The sequence below is a fragment of the Mirounga angustirostris genome, unplaced genomic scaffold, assembly GCF_029215605.1.
Source record: "Mirounga angustirostris isolate CCGP_5_RB_7025 unplaced genomic scaffold, mMirAng1.0.hap1 SCAF_7, whole genome shotgun sequence".
In the NCBI taxonomy this organism is placed as follows: Eukaryota; Metazoa; Chordata; class Mammalia; order Carnivora; family Phocidae; genus Mirounga; species Mirounga angustirostris.
Window position 1 is genome coordinate 95,277,445 of NW_026991715.1, and position 18,335 is coordinate 95,295,779.

At 47.1% G+C, this 18,335-nt stretch overlaps 1 protein-coding gene across 1 annotated transcript in view; it reads right to left on the reverse strand.

Moving 5' to 3' along the window:
• DOCK2 (dedicator of cytokinesis 2) overlaps positions 1–18,335 on the reverse strand; it is a 419,219-nt gene that overhangs the window by 18,342 nt on the left and 382,542 nt on the right. The window contains exons 37-44 of the mRNA XM_045901591.3: positions 17,474–17,564; positions 16,625–16,744; positions 12,775–12,864; positions 10,934–11,038; positions 8,755–8,896; positions 4,206–4,287; positions 2,956–3,040; positions 2,091–2,177 (exon numbers count right to left, since the gene is read on the reverse strand). Coding sequence (XP_045757547.1) covers positions 2,091–2,177; positions 2,956–3,040; positions 4,206–4,287; positions 8,755–8,896; positions 10,934–11,038; positions 12,775–12,864; positions 16,625–16,744; positions 17,474–17,564 — 802 coding nt within the window. The remainder of the gene's footprint in view (positions 1–2,090; positions 2,178–2,955; positions 3,041–4,205; positions 4,288–8,754; positions 8,897–10,933; positions 11,039–12,774; positions 12,865–16,624; positions 16,745–17,473; positions 17,565–18,335) is intronic.

Consider the following 18,335-nt stretch of genomic DNA (forward strand, 5'->3'; position numbering starts at 1 on the left):
CTAGTAGAGATTATATTATGTTACCATGTTTAAAATTCTATGGGGGGCACCTGGGTGGCTCACTTGGTTAAGCGTCTGCCTTCGGCTCAGGTCATGATTCCAGAGTCCCAGGATCAAGCCCCGCATCAGGCTCTCTGCTCAGCGGGGAGTCTGCTTCTCCCTCTCCTTCTCCCACTCCCCCTGCTCATTGTCTCTCTCTCTCTCTCTCAAATAAATAAATAAAATCTTAAAAAAAAAAAAAAAGCGACCCATAGGCAAATTATGTAGTCTATTAGGGGGTGATGGGTGCTTTGAGGAGAAACACCATAGAGGGGTTGGCGGGTGGTGGGGGAGGACAGGGAGTACAGGGGGAACTCCCTCAGTCTGCCCACAGCCTAGCTGGAGCAGAATACCACCAGAGGATAAGACACAGTCAGGGCCAATGGGTGGAGGCTACATATTAGCAGAAAGTTTCTGATTCCTCACCTCAAAAATGGGATTGGTGAGAGTATATATGTCTCAGGGTTTTGTAAGGATTAGATGGGATAATGCTGTAAAGCCCTTGATACTGTGCCTGGGACACCTGTCAAAGCTTATCATGTATCAATGTGTCCCATGAGTAAAGAGCATGAATAGTTTTTTCTTTCCAGGGTGCCACTGATGTCGGGATGGGCTGGGGACATGTTTAGGAAGGAGAGAGTGAATCTGGTCCAGATGTCTGATATAGGAGGTGAAAATCAAATCCCACTTCTTCCACTAAAGCTTAAATAACCCACAAACTCACATGGTACATCAGTTCCCTGATCTGTGAAATGGGAGAATAAGAATATCTACTTTGCAGTCCTGTGGAGGGGTTTAGGTGAGATAATGCATGTGAACAGTTTAGCACATGCTTGATAAAAGTTTGCTGATGTCATCATCATTATGATATTTTCCCTAAGGTCTAGGCCAAGCCCATGAAAAGGAGATTGGAGGGCCATCAAGCTGCTGGGGGACAGTAAGGGCTAGAGTGGGATGGTCTCAAGCTGATAATACAGCAGCTGGACAAGGTCAGCCAGACCATGTCCCTTCTTTGCTCATGGCTCCAGGTCAGTCAGTGGAAAAGCTAAAGTCCTTATGGTGGCCTACAAGGTCCTGCAGGACCTGGTATCAGGTTCCAACTACTCACCCTCACTTGCCGTGAATCAGACACAAGCACGTTCCGTCCCCAGGGCCTGTGCACTTGTTGGTCCCGCTGCTAGAATGCCTTCTCTGTGATATCTGCGTGGACTACTCCCTCACTTCCACCAGGCCTTCCATTTTGGCAAGGAGGCATTCTCTGACCACCCTATTTAATATAGCAGCACTCCGCCACCACCTTTCTTTTATTTTTCCCCATTCTGGTTATCACCATGACATTATTATACTTACTTCGACTTTTCAGTATGTCTTCCCCACTAGAATGTAAGTGCCACTGAAAAATCCCTAGGTGCTTGACATGTGTTGGGTACTCATTAAATATTTATTAAATGAATAAATGAATGACACCCTGAATATGTCCCCATGTTTCAAGTTTCCTCATAATCACCCTGGCCTTCCCTTTGCATCCTGGGAGCTGCAAGATCCTTAGCTGTTTAAGGACCTGGAGGCCCTGAAGTGTGTTGAGAAGCAAAAGACATGCTATCTCCCCAAGGGGAGTTCAAACAATTGCAGTCTAGCCAGAGCTTTGCCTCTGTGTGATTTCCTCTCTCTGAGCCTCAGTTTATCCAACTATAAAATGGGTTCACAGTGGGATTCTGCAGAGGAGCCCCAAGGTGCTGCTGAGATAGGAGGAGATGAGGAGATGAGGATATGACTGAGTGCATGGTGTTCTAGGCCCTGCCTCCCTGCTGCACCCAGCCACAGAAGCTTCCATTCATCAGCTTTATTACAAGATTCTTGTGTAGGTTTCATTTGCCAGGGGGAAAAACTTGTCTGATGCTTAAGAGAGAAATCTGAAAGCAGGTGATCTGGACGGTACCACAGGTCCCTTCTTGCATTGGAATTCTAGGCTTTGAACAAAAGCTTGTCCCCTTCTTATAGTTTAAAGGGACTCCTGAGACTGGCTATGCCCGGAAGGCCTGGAGACTCACCTGGGACATGTGAACCACCTCAAACCAGCGCAGGATCCCTGGAAGCTTGTATGCAGTTATGAAGGAGGTTCTCTCGATCCACATCGACTGTCCCATAAGCAGGGGGTGGTAAGGACAGGAAAGCAACACACTTGATGAAAACTGGCCACCCAGCCAGGCCCCCAAACCTCTCATCTACTCAGAGTCCAGATAAATGTTGCAAGACTCAGAAACATCCTCCCACCTTATCCTTAAGAATTCTTTCCCAATGTGAAGTTAAAGTTTTCCCTGGATTTAGGCCCAGTAAGTCTTAATCTGGGTCTCTGAATCGTCAGGATTTTTAAGCAATATTGAATGCATCTACCTGCATTGTCTGGGGGGAGGGTTCACAGTGTTACATTCTTAAAGGGCCAGTGACTTCCAAAATATGAAGAATCACAGTCTAAGGCAAAGAGCGGAGAGAAACTTAGAGCCACCTCCTCATGCCAGCCTTGGGAACAGAAGACAGATCCTAGCTGGGAAGCACACAGGGGATCCTGGGGACTGAAATCCCTGTGGCTTCTTATTACTATTTTTTTGGAAGGTTTGACTTCATCAACACCCCTGCTTAGCCTGAGGGTTCCTACCTTCCGGAAATGTCTGAAATGCCCTGTGGCTGAAAAGGCCTGGTCTGTATCTTGAAACTGGAGAGGCTCAAGAAATGAAAACAAACCCAGTGGAAAAGACTGGAGAATGGGTGTCATCATATTAAGAGATGTTAGTTTTACTTCTTTCTGCTTTGGAACAAATGCCCTCCCATTCTGACACTGGCAGGTGCCTGCTCTGGTTGGTAAAGGCGGCCCTGGGGGAATGATCAAGGCTGTTGCAGGGGAGGGGAGATACTCACGGCAAACTCATTCTCAGGGTCGACGGTCCCTTTGCGCACAGGCCGCGAATAGTGGAACTTCTGCACATAGTTGGATTTATAAAAACTGCAAGACAGGAAGAGGCAGAAGCTCCTGGTAACATGCCAGGCTGCTGATACAGAACCTGAACTGACCTTGTGCTGTCCAAGGAGGCTCATTACAGTAAACTTCAGGTCTGGCAGAACCCTTGTTGTAGCATTTAAAATCAGGTGCTCCTGGCAAAGTGATTTAGAAGCTAGACTAGCTGGATTAGTCTTATGTCCTATGAGAACATGGTACCCAAGGAGTTGGAATTTTAGCATTAATGCACACCTGTGACCTCAATGAAGGATCTAGATATGCCTAAGGTCCTAGCCTCATGTCCCAAGGATTTCCTTAGGTATCCCAAGCACCCCCCAAATCATTCTTCCTGAATCTCTAGGGAAATTCTCACACTGGGGCCAGCAGGGCATGGTGCCAGCTGTATAGTTGTTATTCTTTGCCCACAGCATTGGACTGAAGGGTGAGGGGAGGCTCAGACCCGAGTTGAGCTAGACCTGCTCTGCTTCCTGCCCTGGTGTGAGGCTGCTGGGGTGGACTGCCTTGCCCTGAGTGGACAGGCCCTTCTTCTCACAAAGACCTCCTGCTTCCCAATGTCCTCCCAGGTGCTATAGTGGGTACCTGGGTCTGAGGAGGGTAACCTGGGCAGCAGGGAGGGGTGCCCCACAGAACCCCTGCCTCATGGCCTCATCACTGACCTCGTGATCTGGTTCTGAACAGATGGAGACCCACCTTCCGGCTGCTCTCTCTAATGCCCCTATAGCCAGAGCACATCTGCTGTTCATTGCACAACCTCAACAAATGCTGACAAGATGTCCCTTTGGAAGAACGTGCTCAGGATGAGCACTGTCCCTCTGTCCCCACCCTGCCTGTTCCTGCCCAGCCCACAGTCTGGCTATGGATTCCTTGGAACCTCTCTGTCATCTCCAGCTTGGTGCACGTCATTGCTGCTTCCTGAGGATTTGCTGTGCCTCATTCCTCCCATCTCTTGGCTTCAGCCTTTTCAGAGGCAGAGCCCAGATGGCTAATAGGGGGCAGGTGATTCTTTTCCCAAGAGGAAAAGGGATAAAAGGCTGGCTGACCCAGAAAAAGAACTGGAAGGGCTCCAGGGCCTGTCCTGCCACTAGCTCAGCTTGGCGGCCCCATGGGATTTTCTTCCCCATCCCTCCTTCCAATGAACTGTGGGTCTTACTTTATTATCTGGTCAGGCACTGGCTTATTCTTGAACCTTGGGTGTTCATCCAAGACCGGCTGGACAGTGAAACACTGGATGTCTGGGATTCCTGCTGTTAAGGGCTCACACCATGTTGTCGGCTGTGGGAACAGTTCCAAATATAGCAGGTCCCAGGTGGGACCTGCCTGGACAGCCCTTCTGAGGCCAAGTTTTACTGAATGACTGACCTCAAGTTGCTGGCTGCCAGCTAGGTCCTAATGAGAAGTTAGTAGTCACCCTGGTCCTTAACAGAACTGCCTGTCACTTGCAACCTTATCCCACGGCTCAGGCCCTACTAAGAGTTGGTTAGTGGTCCTTAATCATCATCATCATCATCATCATCATCATCATCATCATCATCATTTCTATATTAACAGTAATACCATCTAATGAATTTATAGTTCTCAATCAATTACAGAGCACATCTCCCCATGGTCTCCTTTCATCTTGCCAATTCCACTGAGCAGTGTTATTAATGTAAGTCATCCCCCTTTCATAGATGAGGATATCAAGGTCAAAGAAGCCAGACTAATTGTTGAAGGTCACACAGCTTGTGAGAACAGAACAGAGGTTTGTATTTGGGTCTGTTAACCCCCTGCTCGGGGTTCCTTGACTCCAGACTCCAGTGTGGTCCTTTGCCCAGCAGCATCACTCACCTGGAGGCTTGTTAGAGATGATGAGTCCCAAGCCCTACCTCAGACCTACTGAATCAGTGTCTGTAGTTTAAGATCTTCAGGTGATACATATGCATCCTTAAGTTTGAGAAGCACAGCGTTAGAGCATGCAAAGAGATATCATTTTGCATTCCAACTCTGAAAGCTTGAAAGTAACTGTCTGTGGCAGGATTGTAAGGCCGTGTCCAGGATCAGTGGGAAACAGTTCTATGATTGATTAGTGATGCCTGCCAGAGGCACAGGCAATGGGAGCGTTATCTGCCTATTCTAGACCTTTATTCATTTTAAGCTGATAACATGGCCATCCAAATAAACAAAACCAGCCATCACTGGTCTTATTCCCTGGTTCCTCCTTCCCTTCCTCTGCCTTCCATCTCCTTTACTCATCTCTCTTCTTCAGGTGTCCAAGTACTCTCATTCCTTCATTCTACCCAATGACCACCATAACTCCAAAAACTCTCTCCTGAACCTGCAATTTCTGCCAACTAAGGAATCACAAACTCCTCTTATTGGCATTCAAAGTTACTCTAATATGACCCCAACCCATGTCCCACCATTATCTCTGGCTACCCCAAAGATTCTTCTATGCCCTTTGCTTGAAATATTTTCTCATATCATCCCCTCTCCCTGTGAGCCCTTGAGGCAAATGTCATATATGACAGGCTCCGTGAGCATTCAATTTACCCCCAGTCAGGTGTCCTTTCCTTCCTTTGACTCTCCACGGCATTTTGCCTGTACTTAGGACTTTTATCTCTCTAGCTCCGTCTTCTTCTCCTCCCAAGCCCTCCCACCACACTGGGAGCTTTCTGATGGTAGATTCTTTCACAAAGAAGAAATGGCTAAAATATAATTCCAAGTTCAATTGTTCCCCTCTGATAAACTTAGTCCATACTAATATGCTGGGGATTTAATTGTTTTACCTCTGGAGAATATTTCCATATTAAATGAGAGTCCCTCAGAGAGAAAGAGAGGGAGGGAGAGAGAGAGAGAGAGAACACAATGCCAAACCTCACTGGAAGGATTTCTGTAATATTCAGGAAAACCATTCTCTTTCTCAAGCCATACAGCCAACCGCCTTCTCCGAAAGGGAAACCACTTTGGTTTCCACGCTAATCCATTTATGTATTATCCATGGCTGTTCTCCCACTACAACCACAGAGTTGAGTAGTTATGACATAGAGACCACACAGCCCACAAAGACTAAAATATTTCCCATCTGGTCCTTTACAGAGAAATTTGCTAACCCTTGTTTTAGAGAAGGTTTTAGGTCATATTTACTGATCTTAGCAATTGGCCTCAGTCCAAGAGGAGAATCCAAACCTGTCCTGAGGAAGCTAGTGACACTAGAGCCCTCAAATCATGTCCAGGAGGATGCATGGTTAGACTGTCTCAGCACATGTTGAATCTATGCATGGAACTGTGACCCCAAGTTCTGGGCAGGGGGAAGGTGGGAGGTAGGAGACACTCAACTAAGAGACCTTTGCTTCAGATGTCTTCCCCCACTTGATACTTAAATGAAAAGACATGAGATGTGTCACCCTTCCAAGCTGCTTGTCAGCTCCACTAGAGAAGGTAAGAGAGCAGAGCATTAAGAATTCAGATTTGGGCAATAAGCAGACCTGAGTTCAAATCCTAGTTCTATCAGTTCCCAGGACCTTGTGTAAGCTGCTTACATTTTTTGAGCCTTGGTTTTCTTATTTGCAAAATACAGAGAGTAATAATCCCCAACTCATAGGATTACTATAAGGCTAAAATGAAACAATGCATGAAAAATGCCTGGTGCATGGTGAACAGTTAATAAAGAACATTCTCTTCATGAATCTTGATGAAAGTGATGGCATTATAGAAAGAATACAGACTTTGAGATAGATCTTAGAGTTCAGATCTTCCCTCCATCACTAACTAGGTTTGTGATCCTAGGAAAACTACTTTACCTCTCTGCCCTACACATTCCTTCCCTATGACATATGACAAAAATAATACCCATCTTATAGAGTTTTATGGGGTTAAAGAAATAATGTTTACAAAGCACTCAATCTCATGCATGGCATGAAGAGGACATTTAGCAAATGTCAGCCCTTTTTCCTTTTCCACCTGATTCCTGGCACTGAATCAGGCCCACATATGATGAGATGGCCCCATAACCCATGCTCTCCATCTGCCCCAAGCTACAAGACCACAGCTATTCAAAGCCAGGAGTCCACTTAAGAAGGGCCTTAGTACTAATCTCCTGTCTCGTCTGTAACCAAAATCACATTTGTAACCAGTCAGCCCCAGGACTAGTTGCATTTCCTCTCGCAAACACCATGGTAGAGCAGGCATGAAGGGCAGGTGAGCATAATGAAAAGGTTACAGATGAATATTTATCACCCAAGGGAAAAATATTTGGATTAAGGTTCGGCAGACTTAGCAGCCCAGCCATGCAACCTGTCAACCCCATTTTAAAGGCTGTAACTTAATTTGTGCTACAGGGTGCAGTGTGGGAGCCAGGGTGGGTGAGTACATCTCCACTCAGCTGTCTGCCTGCTCCTCGGGTTTCTATGCTCTCTGCCCCCAGGAGTCCTGCCTCCTGCCCAGTGTCAGCTCCTGGCCCTACAAACACCACCACTGATCCAACCTCACTGGCATCATCCCGTGTCTCCTGTGCCCTTCTTTGCGGACTCCAATGAGCTGGCTTCCTCCCTGTGTCCTTCCCTCCTTCTAGTCTCTATTTGTCTATCTCTCTTTTCTTTCTCTCTTATTTCCCTTGTCTTTCTATTAATCAACAAGGAGTTTCTCAGTGTCAGCTTTGTGCACCGAGGCAGGTGGTGTGTGTGTGGGGGGGTGGTTATTGTGGTGAACAAGGCAGTGCAGGCCTCTGCCCTCCCAAAGTTTACAGTCTAGCTTACGTGGACCTTTAAAAAGCACGAAAGATAGCAGATTGGGATCAACTCTCTAAAGAAAACAAACAGGGTTTGATGAAGAGCTCAGAAAAGGCAACTTTAGATAAGTGACCAGGGGAGTCTCTTCCAGGAGGTGACACCAGGTTCAATCTGATGGGTGAAAAAAGAGCTATAGGGGAAGGGCATGACACACAGAGGGAACAGAAGATGCACAGGCCCAGGGGGAACCAGGTAGGTATGTTTAGGCAACAGAAATGAGGCCACTGTGGCCAGAGGGGCATGAGAGAGGGAAGGAATCATGGGGAGGGGGGCAATGACATTGGAGAGGCAGGCAGGGGTCAGTTGGTGGACAGCCCACTGGCCTCGCGTAGGAGTTTTAATCTTATTGTAAGAGCAACGTGGCACTATTTCAGTTCTTGGAACCTGCTGTGCTGTTTCCCACTCAAGGCCCGGGCACATGATGGTCCTTACCTCTATCTGGGCCATTCTCCTTGCTTCCCACTGACCTCTGGCAGGTTGCTAACCTTAAACATTACCTTCCTCAAGGAAGCCTTCTCTGCCCTCCCGATCACAGTGTCCTGCATGGCTTCCTCTTGGCATTAATCCCATTTTTATAAACATATTTAACGGTGCAATTAGTTTGGTATCTCTTTTACTTGCTAGACTGTAAGCTCCCTGAAGGTAGGACCATTTTGTGAGTGTGATCTTCAGCACCCTGCGCAATGATCGGCACAGAGTCAGGGCTTGATAGTATTCATTATGAGAATGAATGAATGAATGAATGCATTGATCAGTGAATGCAACGTTCAGTTTCCCGAGATGGATTCTTTGGATCCCACACTGGACACTAAAATTGGCACCACTGCAATGATTTTGGCGGCAGCTCTAAGCTCTAAGGTGGGGCTCTGCGGGCTGAAGTCCCAGCAGAGCTGCCTCTGCCTGGCCCCTGGTTGGGCCATTCTCCAAGGATACACTGGCCTGGGGCATTCTTCACATCGTCTCCAGGGGCAGAGGTTGTATTCATCTTCTCTGCATTGGGGAACTGGCTCATCAGCTGCATCTGGAAATCTTCTCTCCGCTCATACTCCTTCCCTCGGTAGATGAATACTTTGTTCTGCAGAAAAATGACACCCAACAGAGATCTCAGGGCCCAGGCTTGGAGAACATGATGTAAGCAAAGCTGGGAGGCTTGTGACATGAGCACAGAGCTATGGTGACCTCCTATAGATCTCTCTCCTTTCTGCTTCCCCACCACAGCAAGGAGAAACTCAGCTCACCGACCTCGCTAGCCACATCACTTCTTTAAAAAGATTGATTCTAAAAGGAGGGGGGATCATGGATGTGGAGAACTTCTTCAGACTGCCCTGACAGCTTTCAGAATTACTCCTCACTTGGCTTTCAATGTGTCACACCTGCTCTTCTGTTTACATGACCGTAACACGTCCCTCCTGCCTTTCATGGGTCCTGTGGGCTGGGCCTGCAGCATGGAAAATCCCAGCATTCGGGTCCTTCGTCACATGGCTCCTGGCTCTAGATCCATAGAAACACACTCTTTATCCTTCTCTGACCGTGTTAGCCTCCTCTAAATCAGTAGTTTTCAAATAGGGGGTGATTTTGCCTCCTAAGGGATACTGGCAATGTCTGGAAATATTTTTGGTTGTCACAGCTTGGGGGAGGGAGAGCTACTGGAACCCAGTGGGTAGAGGCCCAGGATGCTACTAAATGTCCTTCAATGCAGACGACAGCCCCCATAACGAAGAATAACCTGGTCTAAAATGTCACTAGAGCTGAGGTTGAGAAACCCTGTTCTAGAATGTTTCTGTACCATCCGTGCCACGTCTAATGGCCCGGAAGTTCCGCAGTCCAAATCCACAACTGTCACCTCTGCACATCAGTGTTTTCAAATCTGGGGGATTATCAGATGGGCCTCAGAGACTTCTAGAAGTTCAGCTCCCCAGGCCTTGCTCCAGACCTGCTGAAATGGGATCTATGGTAGTAGGATCCAGAAACATGTATTTTTAACAAGCTCCTCAGGGGGTTCTGATGAACAATCAGGTTTGGGAAGCCCCTCTGTTCCACTGAGGAAAGCCTTACTCTCTACCTCTTCTGCAGGCTATGGTGCTCACTCCTATGAGCTCAACTCTGACTTCCACACTGACTGGTTACAGCGAGAGACTTATCTCTTCGACTGCATTGTAAATCAAGTAAGGTTAGAGATCAGATTTGCTGTTTCTTTTCTACCTCCCTGACCTCAGAACTGAACCATAGCCTCACTGGAAGGAGTCCTATAGGAAGGAAGCCTATAACTGCCCTAGTCCAACTCTCTACATGATCAGTGAATATTCCACAAAAACTCTGGTTCAGAAAGTATGCTCCAGAGACCCCTGAGGGTCTCTAGGACACTTTCAGGACCTCATAAGACCAGGGAACATTCTTCAAAATAATGGACAGCTGGTATTTGCCTTTTTTACTCTCATTCTCTCAGATGTACAGTAGAATTTTCCAGAGCCTGCATGATGTGTATTGTCATGACAGACTGAATGCAGAAGCAGGTGTAAGAACCTAGCTATCCTCTCTCAATCTAAACATTAAAGAGATCTGCAGAAATATGAAACAATCTCACTGTTGGCATATATTTTTATGGGAAAACACACAATATTTTTCATAAAGATACAAGTTATGCTAACACATGAGAGGTTAATTATTATTTTTAAATACAAAGATAAGTATTTTAAAATTGTCTTCGTTTTAATTTTGAGTATGGTAGATGTAGACAGAACTTACAAATACAAAAGTTCATGGAAGACTTCAATAATTTTTCAGAGAGAAAAGAGATTCCTGAGCCCAAAGGGTCTGAGAACTGGTGCCCTGCAATGCCTGCTGGGTAGCTGAGGTCCTCTGGCTCTCCTTGAACACCTCACTCAGGGATGGGGAGCTACCACTTTGCGGGGCAGCTCTGGTTGCTGCATATCTAGAGAAACATGGGGTGGCTGAGGCTGGTGATGATGGAGGGGACTGGGCGTGTGCTGGGAGGAGGGCAGCACTCAGGAGGAGAGCAGAGAGTCTGGGTATAAGCGGATCCTCAAAGCACAAAGTGACAGCTGAGAAGCCCCAGGCCCCTGGCCTGGGTCTCCGTCACCAGCACACTCACCCGCAGAAAGGAGGGAAATCCCTGGCCGTAGTATCCAACGGCAAAGTAGTCTGGCTTGGGCCTGAGGATTTTCATGATGTTTTCATAGAATTTTGCTTGCTGGATCTGGAGGGAGAAAACTCAGAGCTTGTAACCACAAGATGTGTATTGAGGGCACATTCCACTCAGAGAGGCCACACTTGAGACATGATCATTATACCATGACGCCCAGTGCACATGTTTGCGTATCCGTGACTATGTCTATCATCATCACAGCAGTAGCTGTGTTTACCCTGTACCAGGTCCCATGTTGATCAATCCACCTGTACTAGCTCACTTACTTGCATCATCCTCGTAACAAGTATCGTATCTTTGTTTTGCGGAGAAAGAAATGGTGTCTCATAGTATGTATGGAGTATGTAGTAAGTATGGAGCTGAATCCAGCCAGCAGTCCAGAGCCCCCATCGCCACACTGCTCTCTCCTCATGCGCACGAGGCATGTGTTTATGAGAGATAAATGTGCGTGGACACAAGCCTGTGCAGCACAAGCCTCAGAGCATGGATGTGCATGTACATCAGCAGGTGCACGGATCTGTACTGTGCGTGCATGTGTGCACGCACACAAGTGTACCATGTGTGTTCATGTGTGCATACATGTGTGCATGCGCACACGCGTGTCACATGTGCACAGAAACATATGTACCATGTGTGCGTGCATACATGCGTACCACGTGTGTGCATGTGCACCGCATGTATTGCACGTGTGGGCACGCATGTGTCACGTGTGTGCATGTGTGCACCATGTGTGTATATGTGTACTCTGTGTGCATACATGCGTACCATGTGTGAGTACGTGTGCACCGTGTGCGTGTTGTGCATACATGTGTGCACATGTGTGTGTTGTGCATACATGTGTATAGGATATGTGTGTGTGCCTGTGTATACAAACGTGTATGGGATGTATGTGTGTGCGTGTGTGTGCATGAATGTGCACTCTGTGTGTGTGTGTGTGAGCAAGCACATGAATGCACATGCTTAGAAGGCGTGTGTGTCTACATGTCTGCAAACATCTATGTGGATGTATGTGTGGGGTAGATATCAGTGTCTCTTGGTGTGACGACATGTGTGTGTTTGCATCATATCATACACACAGTACAAACAGCTAAGAGCTCAGTTGTTTTTAACAAGAACATGGTTCTCAATACCCATTCCCTTCCCCGTGCAAGAAGCAATAAACCATCTCTCCACATTCTGACTCTCATTTTAGAGCTTCCTGGACACACCTGGACTGGCCTGTCAAAATAGGCTAAGATGGGCGCCGGGGCCTGGCTCTGAGGTGACCAGGAAATATGTGGGAGGTGTACAAGTGGTAGGAGCAGCCAAAATGTTCTGCGCTTTCCCTGCAGAGGCCACCTCCTCTCCAAGCCCTGGCATCTGCAGCCTGAGCAGGCTAGGCTGGCTTCCCCCACTTTCCACTTACCCCCACCAAATCACCAGCACCAAGGAGCTAATGGGGAATGGCCAGATGGGGAACATTGATTTATCTGTTAATCAGAAAGCACAAATTTGTGCTTTTATTTAATTGGCTTAGTGATTTGTGGGGATGTTACTGCAAATGTAGCACAGTGTTTATTGGGTATGCAACAGCGTACTTACCACTCCATCCGGGAAACTGTTGCTGATGAGTTTTCCCAGAATACCTCCCTCTGGGAATACTCCCAACTGGAAGGAAGGCTTTCAGCAGCCTTCCTCAGCTCAGGCCCTACTTCCAGTCCTTTTCTGCTGACTTGACTCCACTTGGCCTACCACTTCCTCTTCCCAGCCTCTCTGGGGAGCCCGAGGCCCTGGGCACCCAGACTTACCAGGTTCTGGCTCAGGAGCTCATAATCGAAGATCTCCATCTCGTACTGTTCCGCCAGTTCCTTGCACAGACTGATAGCCTCTTCCCACATCTGTAGGAAGGTCATGGACACAAAGGTTAGGAGACACCTCCAGGCTTGTAGAACACTTGCTGAGGAAGGGACTTTAGGCAGCTTGCCTCCTGGGACTGCACTGCAAGCCTCACTCAGACCCAGGCCTGGTCCAACGCACAGGGAGCCAGGTACTTCCCAGAGAGCATGACCCTTCCTCTGCCCCTCATTCTGGTTTTGTGACAAATAATGGAGCAGCCAGAGATGAAGCTAAATGCTTTATTTGCATGCCCTCTGTGTCTTCACAACTGCTCTGGGAGGTGACTGGTAACATTCGAGTTTCCCAGGTGAGAAATGGAAGTTCAGAAGCAGAAACACTGTCCCAGGTCACATGCCCAACCAAAAGCTGGGCTAGAATGCCCACCTGGGTGTGACCTGAGGATTGTCAACTATAGATCTAATGTTGTACAGCAGGTCTCTAGAACTTATTCATCTTGTATAACTGAAATTTTATACCTGTCACTTCTTAATGGGGTTATTTGGAGTGTATGAGTGGGGAGGAGGCTGCAGAGAGGTGGAGATGGAGCTGATACTAGAGTATAAAAAGAGTGATTAGAACTTTCTGTAAGGGGCACCTGGATGGCTCCGTTGGTTAAGCGTCTGACTATTGATTTCAGCTCAGGTCATGATCTCAGGGTCGTGAGATTGAGACCCATGTTGAGTTCCACACTGGGCATGAAGCCTGGTTAAAATTCTCTCTCTTCCTCTCCATCTGCCCCCCACTCCCTCTCTTAAAAAAAAGAACTTTTGGGGGTGCCTGGGTGGCTCAGTCCATTAAGTGGCTGCCTTTAGCTCAGGTCATGATCCCAGGGTCCTGGGATCGAGCCCCACATCGGGCTCCTTGCTGAGCGGGGAGCCTGCTTCTTCCCTGCCTGTCATTCCTCCTGCTTGTGCTTGCTCTCTCTCTCTGTTAAATAAATAAATAAAATCTATTCTTTTAAAAAAGAACTTTTTGTAAATAGGTCTTTTCCATTTGAAAAAAAAATTTCTGAAAAAACAAACCCTGGATATAGGGGATTTTCCTTTTCCTCTGCTCTGTCTTAGGCTGAATCCAATAGATCATCCTTCCATCTTAGACTGAAGGGGGTCGGGAGCCTCTGCAGAGAGGCAGAGGAGATGCAGAGTGGGCTGGAGATCTGGCAGTCTCAAGGGACACCCATCACATTTCATATTCAGTTTAAAATGGAAAATGCATCTAAATGGAGAAGCTAGGGGAGGTGGGAAGGAGAGCGGGGAGGTTGCCAAAATATAGTGTGTGCTTTGTAGCAAAAATGCTCTCTCTGCATCCAAGCATAAAAATAAATAAAAGCAAGTGCCGAGTGGAGGAGCCATGGCTGTAAACCCGTGGACAACTTAGTGAGCAGCATAAAAATGCTTTATGTGCCAGGAGGAACCAAGTCCACAGGCCAGACTGGGCTGGGGCTTTTCTTCTCTTCAGCCTGACCAGAAGATGGTGGTAAAGTCCCTGGGCTGGGTCAGGGGACTGTTTGGCTCACGTGTAGGTATTTGCCAACTTCCCACCTTAATATGACAGAAATGCTCTCCCCATGTGTTAAGAGACCACTAAGGGGCGGGGGGGGGGGGGGGGTGGCGGTGGATGGGAGTCAGATACCTTAGGATTTCCTCCTGAGTTTGCCCATACTGTCATTGGGACTTCTGAATCTCATACATTAACTTTGGTGCCCCTGTTGGTTTCTAGGCATGATATGGTATACAGTGATGGAACAGACACAAGTATGGACAAGACAGTCTCTTCCTCCATGAAACATTAGTGGGTAAAGCATACACATAAATAGATGTGAGAATTGGGTTTTGAGGGATGTAGAGGTGTCCACCAAGTATTGACAGGTGGACTTATGGAGTAGAAAGCCACTATGTGGGTCTGGAGCAATAAATCTCCATGAGGGGAGGTATGGGGAAAGGAAGGTAAAGGGATGCTGAAGAGTTTGGGCTTCATTCTGGAAGCTTCCACAGCAGTGGCTATCAGAGCGAGCTGTACCCATCTGTTCTCTCCTCTCTGCTCCGAAAGTACCTTGGCACTACCTTTCCCTCCCTCATCTTCCATTATTGTACAACATCAAAGGGTAATATGCAAAAAAAGATCATGATTGGCACGTCTGTTTTGCCAACTAGATGATAAGCAGCTAGAGATGAGGGATGATGTCTTTTTCCTCTCTGCTCAGCACAGGGTGAGTTGAACTGGATACTTTGCAGAGGACAAAGCTCAGCATGTCCTTTTGGGGCCTTCACACTGTGATGGACCGAATCAGCTGTACACAAATAGTGAGCTCTGACTTGATTCGAGTAGGGCAGGAGGTTCCAGCAATGGCAGACTCTCTGCCCTCAAGAGGCTTATAATTGTAAATTATAAAAACAGCGTTCTCTAACTGCTCAGATCCTGGGAATTTATAAGCCCTTCCACAGACATTACCTCATTTTGTCTTTCCAGGGAAGGTGGGGAGATCAGGCTAAGACAGATACAATGAACTGCAGTGACAGAACAGACCAAAATTAAGTCCATTAAATTATGTCCTGATAAGCTGTAAGAGACCTTGTAATTCAGAAGAAAGCCAGGGCTGTAGGTAAGCTGGAGGACTCAAGAAAGGTTTCATGGAGGAAGTGGCTCATTCACTGGGGACTTGAAGGCAGAGGAGGGGAAGGATGAGAGCTAAAATTTAAGAAGATAGGACTATGTACCAGGTCCTATGCTAGGTGTTCCACATGCACTCTCTCACCTAGTTTTCACAACATCACTAGGAAGTATGTACTATTAGTATCACTATCTTGGGTGGGAATTGGAGTCCCTAAGAGGTCAAGAGAACTGTAGGTAGTAGAGGAGCAAGGTTTGAAACCAGGCTGGCTCCAGGGCCAGAGCAGTTAGGCCACATGCCACATCTCTTATAGGATGATGGTTGCATTTGGGTTGGTGCTTCTTGAAGCTCTGCTGCAGACTGGGAGATGGGTAGCAGTTGTTCTGACTAATCTCCTGACCAAACATCACCAGATATTTTATCCTTGCTGTTATTCAGTTGCGCAACTGATTTACTTACTCAACATGTATTTATTTGGCCCTGCATGTCAGGCTCTGTGCTAGCCATTGGGCATTCAGCAGTGGACAAGACAAGTCTCTGTGTACATGGCATTCTAAAATGCTGTTTTGTCTAGGTTGGTCAGGGAAGGTGTCCTTGAGGACATGATGTCTGAGCAAAGCTCCGAGCTGTGAGAAGGAGCCTGGCATGGAAAGCTATGGAGGAAAAATGTTCTAAGGTGGGAAAAGCAAGTGCAAAGACCCTGATGTGAAAAGGAGCTTGGCATATAACATGTGAGAGCTGGCAGGGATGAAATGAGAGAAGCAGTCAGAGAACAGCTCAGGTGGGCCCTCACAGGTCACGAGCAGGATTGTGTAATCATTCTAGTGGAATGGGGAAGCCATGGAGATGATTGTAAGCAAGAGAATGGTGAGATCCAATGTATTTTTTGTGATCCCCATTTCCTCTATGAAGGAAGATCTGTTGGAGGCAATAGAGAAAGCCGGCAGATTGCTTTGAAACCACTAATTCAAGTGAACAATGACGAGGCCATGAATCGAGGTGGTGAGAAGGTGGAGCCAAGTGATCAGACTTAGAATTGGGAGGCAGAGTTGCCCAGACCTGTAGATGGATGGGGTACGGAGTATAGGAAGGAACCACCCTTCCCCATTGCTAAGGTCCCCACAGAGTGAGGAAGGACAGGGACAAATTACCTTTCCTTTGTCAAAGTAGCCTATGATGATCTCATAGAGCGTCTCCTTCAGCTGTCGGTGAGTCTGGGGGTGCTGCTGGCCTGTCTGCATGACCTGCGAGGCGCACTGCTCATCTGACCACTGAGGAGAGAAGACACATGGAGTCACCAGGGCTGAGAGGCAGCCAAAGGCAGGTGTCTTCCTCACTAAGGAGAAGCAGGAGGAAGCCCTGCCAATACCCCTGCCAGCTTGCCCACCACCCTGGCTGTGAGTGGGCAGTCAGAGAGATGCTGGGCTGCAGTATCCATTTGGGAAGTGCCTCCTGATGTTTGACAAATGGTGCTTATTTGACTCTCTCTTGGCTCATGTGTATGGTTTGTAGGGATTTTCTCTGAACCCCTATAAGACGGTCCCAGCTGTTCCAAAAGCCAAAGGAAATCCTTTAGATGCTGTCCAGTTACAATACTGTTTTCAAGAGAAGGAAAACAGCTCACTGAGCATGCTAATGATTTATAGTTGATGTTTAGATGTTATATAAAACTGTGAAACATATCTCAGGGGGTTATTGTTGTTGCTAAATGTGAAAGTCAATTGAAACCTTATGTGACCAGGCAAAGAAGTGCAGAAAAGTTACTGGCCAGGTCAAGAGTTTGGGGACACAGCAAAACAAAATTTATTGGATAATTCCCTTCCCTTCCCTTCCCTTCCCTTCCCTTCCCTTCCCTTCCCTTCCCTTCCATCTCTTCCCTTCCATTCTGTTTTTCTCTTTCTCCCTCACTTTCTACCTCTCTTTCTTTCTTAACTCTTTAATTTGCTGTGAGGGCCCCATAGAGATCCTAGCACAGATCACTTTCACTGGAAAGGCAGTACCTTGAGAAGCCAGGTGTGGAGAAGGAGTGTGTAGGCCGCCTCTGTGTAATTGTCACAGTCCAAGTGAAGATCACGGAGTTTGTACAGGTACCTATGGAGGGAAATATGCTAGGTTATCAGGTTCAGTAATAAGGAGGCAGGAGGTAGGGCCAGGTGGGACTCAGACAGAACAACTTGGCACCTTTTAGGATCACAAAGGAGTCCTCCATCTCTGATAATCAGCTCCCCCTACATGGGTGATGACAGCAGCCCTTAGAGTTGGTGGGATACTTCATGTGTGACAGGTACCATGCCAAGTATTTCGAAAGCCTTAGATCATTTAATCCTCATGGCAACCCTGGGAGATGGGTTTGTTGAGAATTCCCACTTCCAGATGAGAAAACTATGGCCTAGAGAAGTTAAGTATCATCGCAGCCAGTATGCAACTTGATACTGAAGAGCCTGGCCAATGCAATATGACAAGTAAGGAAAATTAAGGAAGAGGAAATGAATAAATCACAGAAGTCTTGTGCTAATAACTGGAAGATCTGGAACATGATCCAGGCTCATTGTCTCCAGAGCCTGTGCTCTGAACACTGTACCATTCCAGGAGAATGAACAAGCAATAGCACTATAAAGGATAGTTCTTACCCTGTCTTCAGTGTTCTCTTGGTATAAAAGAAGTGTATTTTCTGGTAAGAAAAGGAAGTGGATCAGGGCCTCAAGATTGGATATTCATGTAGGGACCTTGAGCTGTCAGTAGGGAGAATATACTATTCAACCATAACCACATTCCCTCCTTCTCTCCCTTTGCAATGTGAGGTTCCAGTACTGAACCCTGGGATGACTCTACATTGTAAAAATACAGTTGTGATCTATGTTG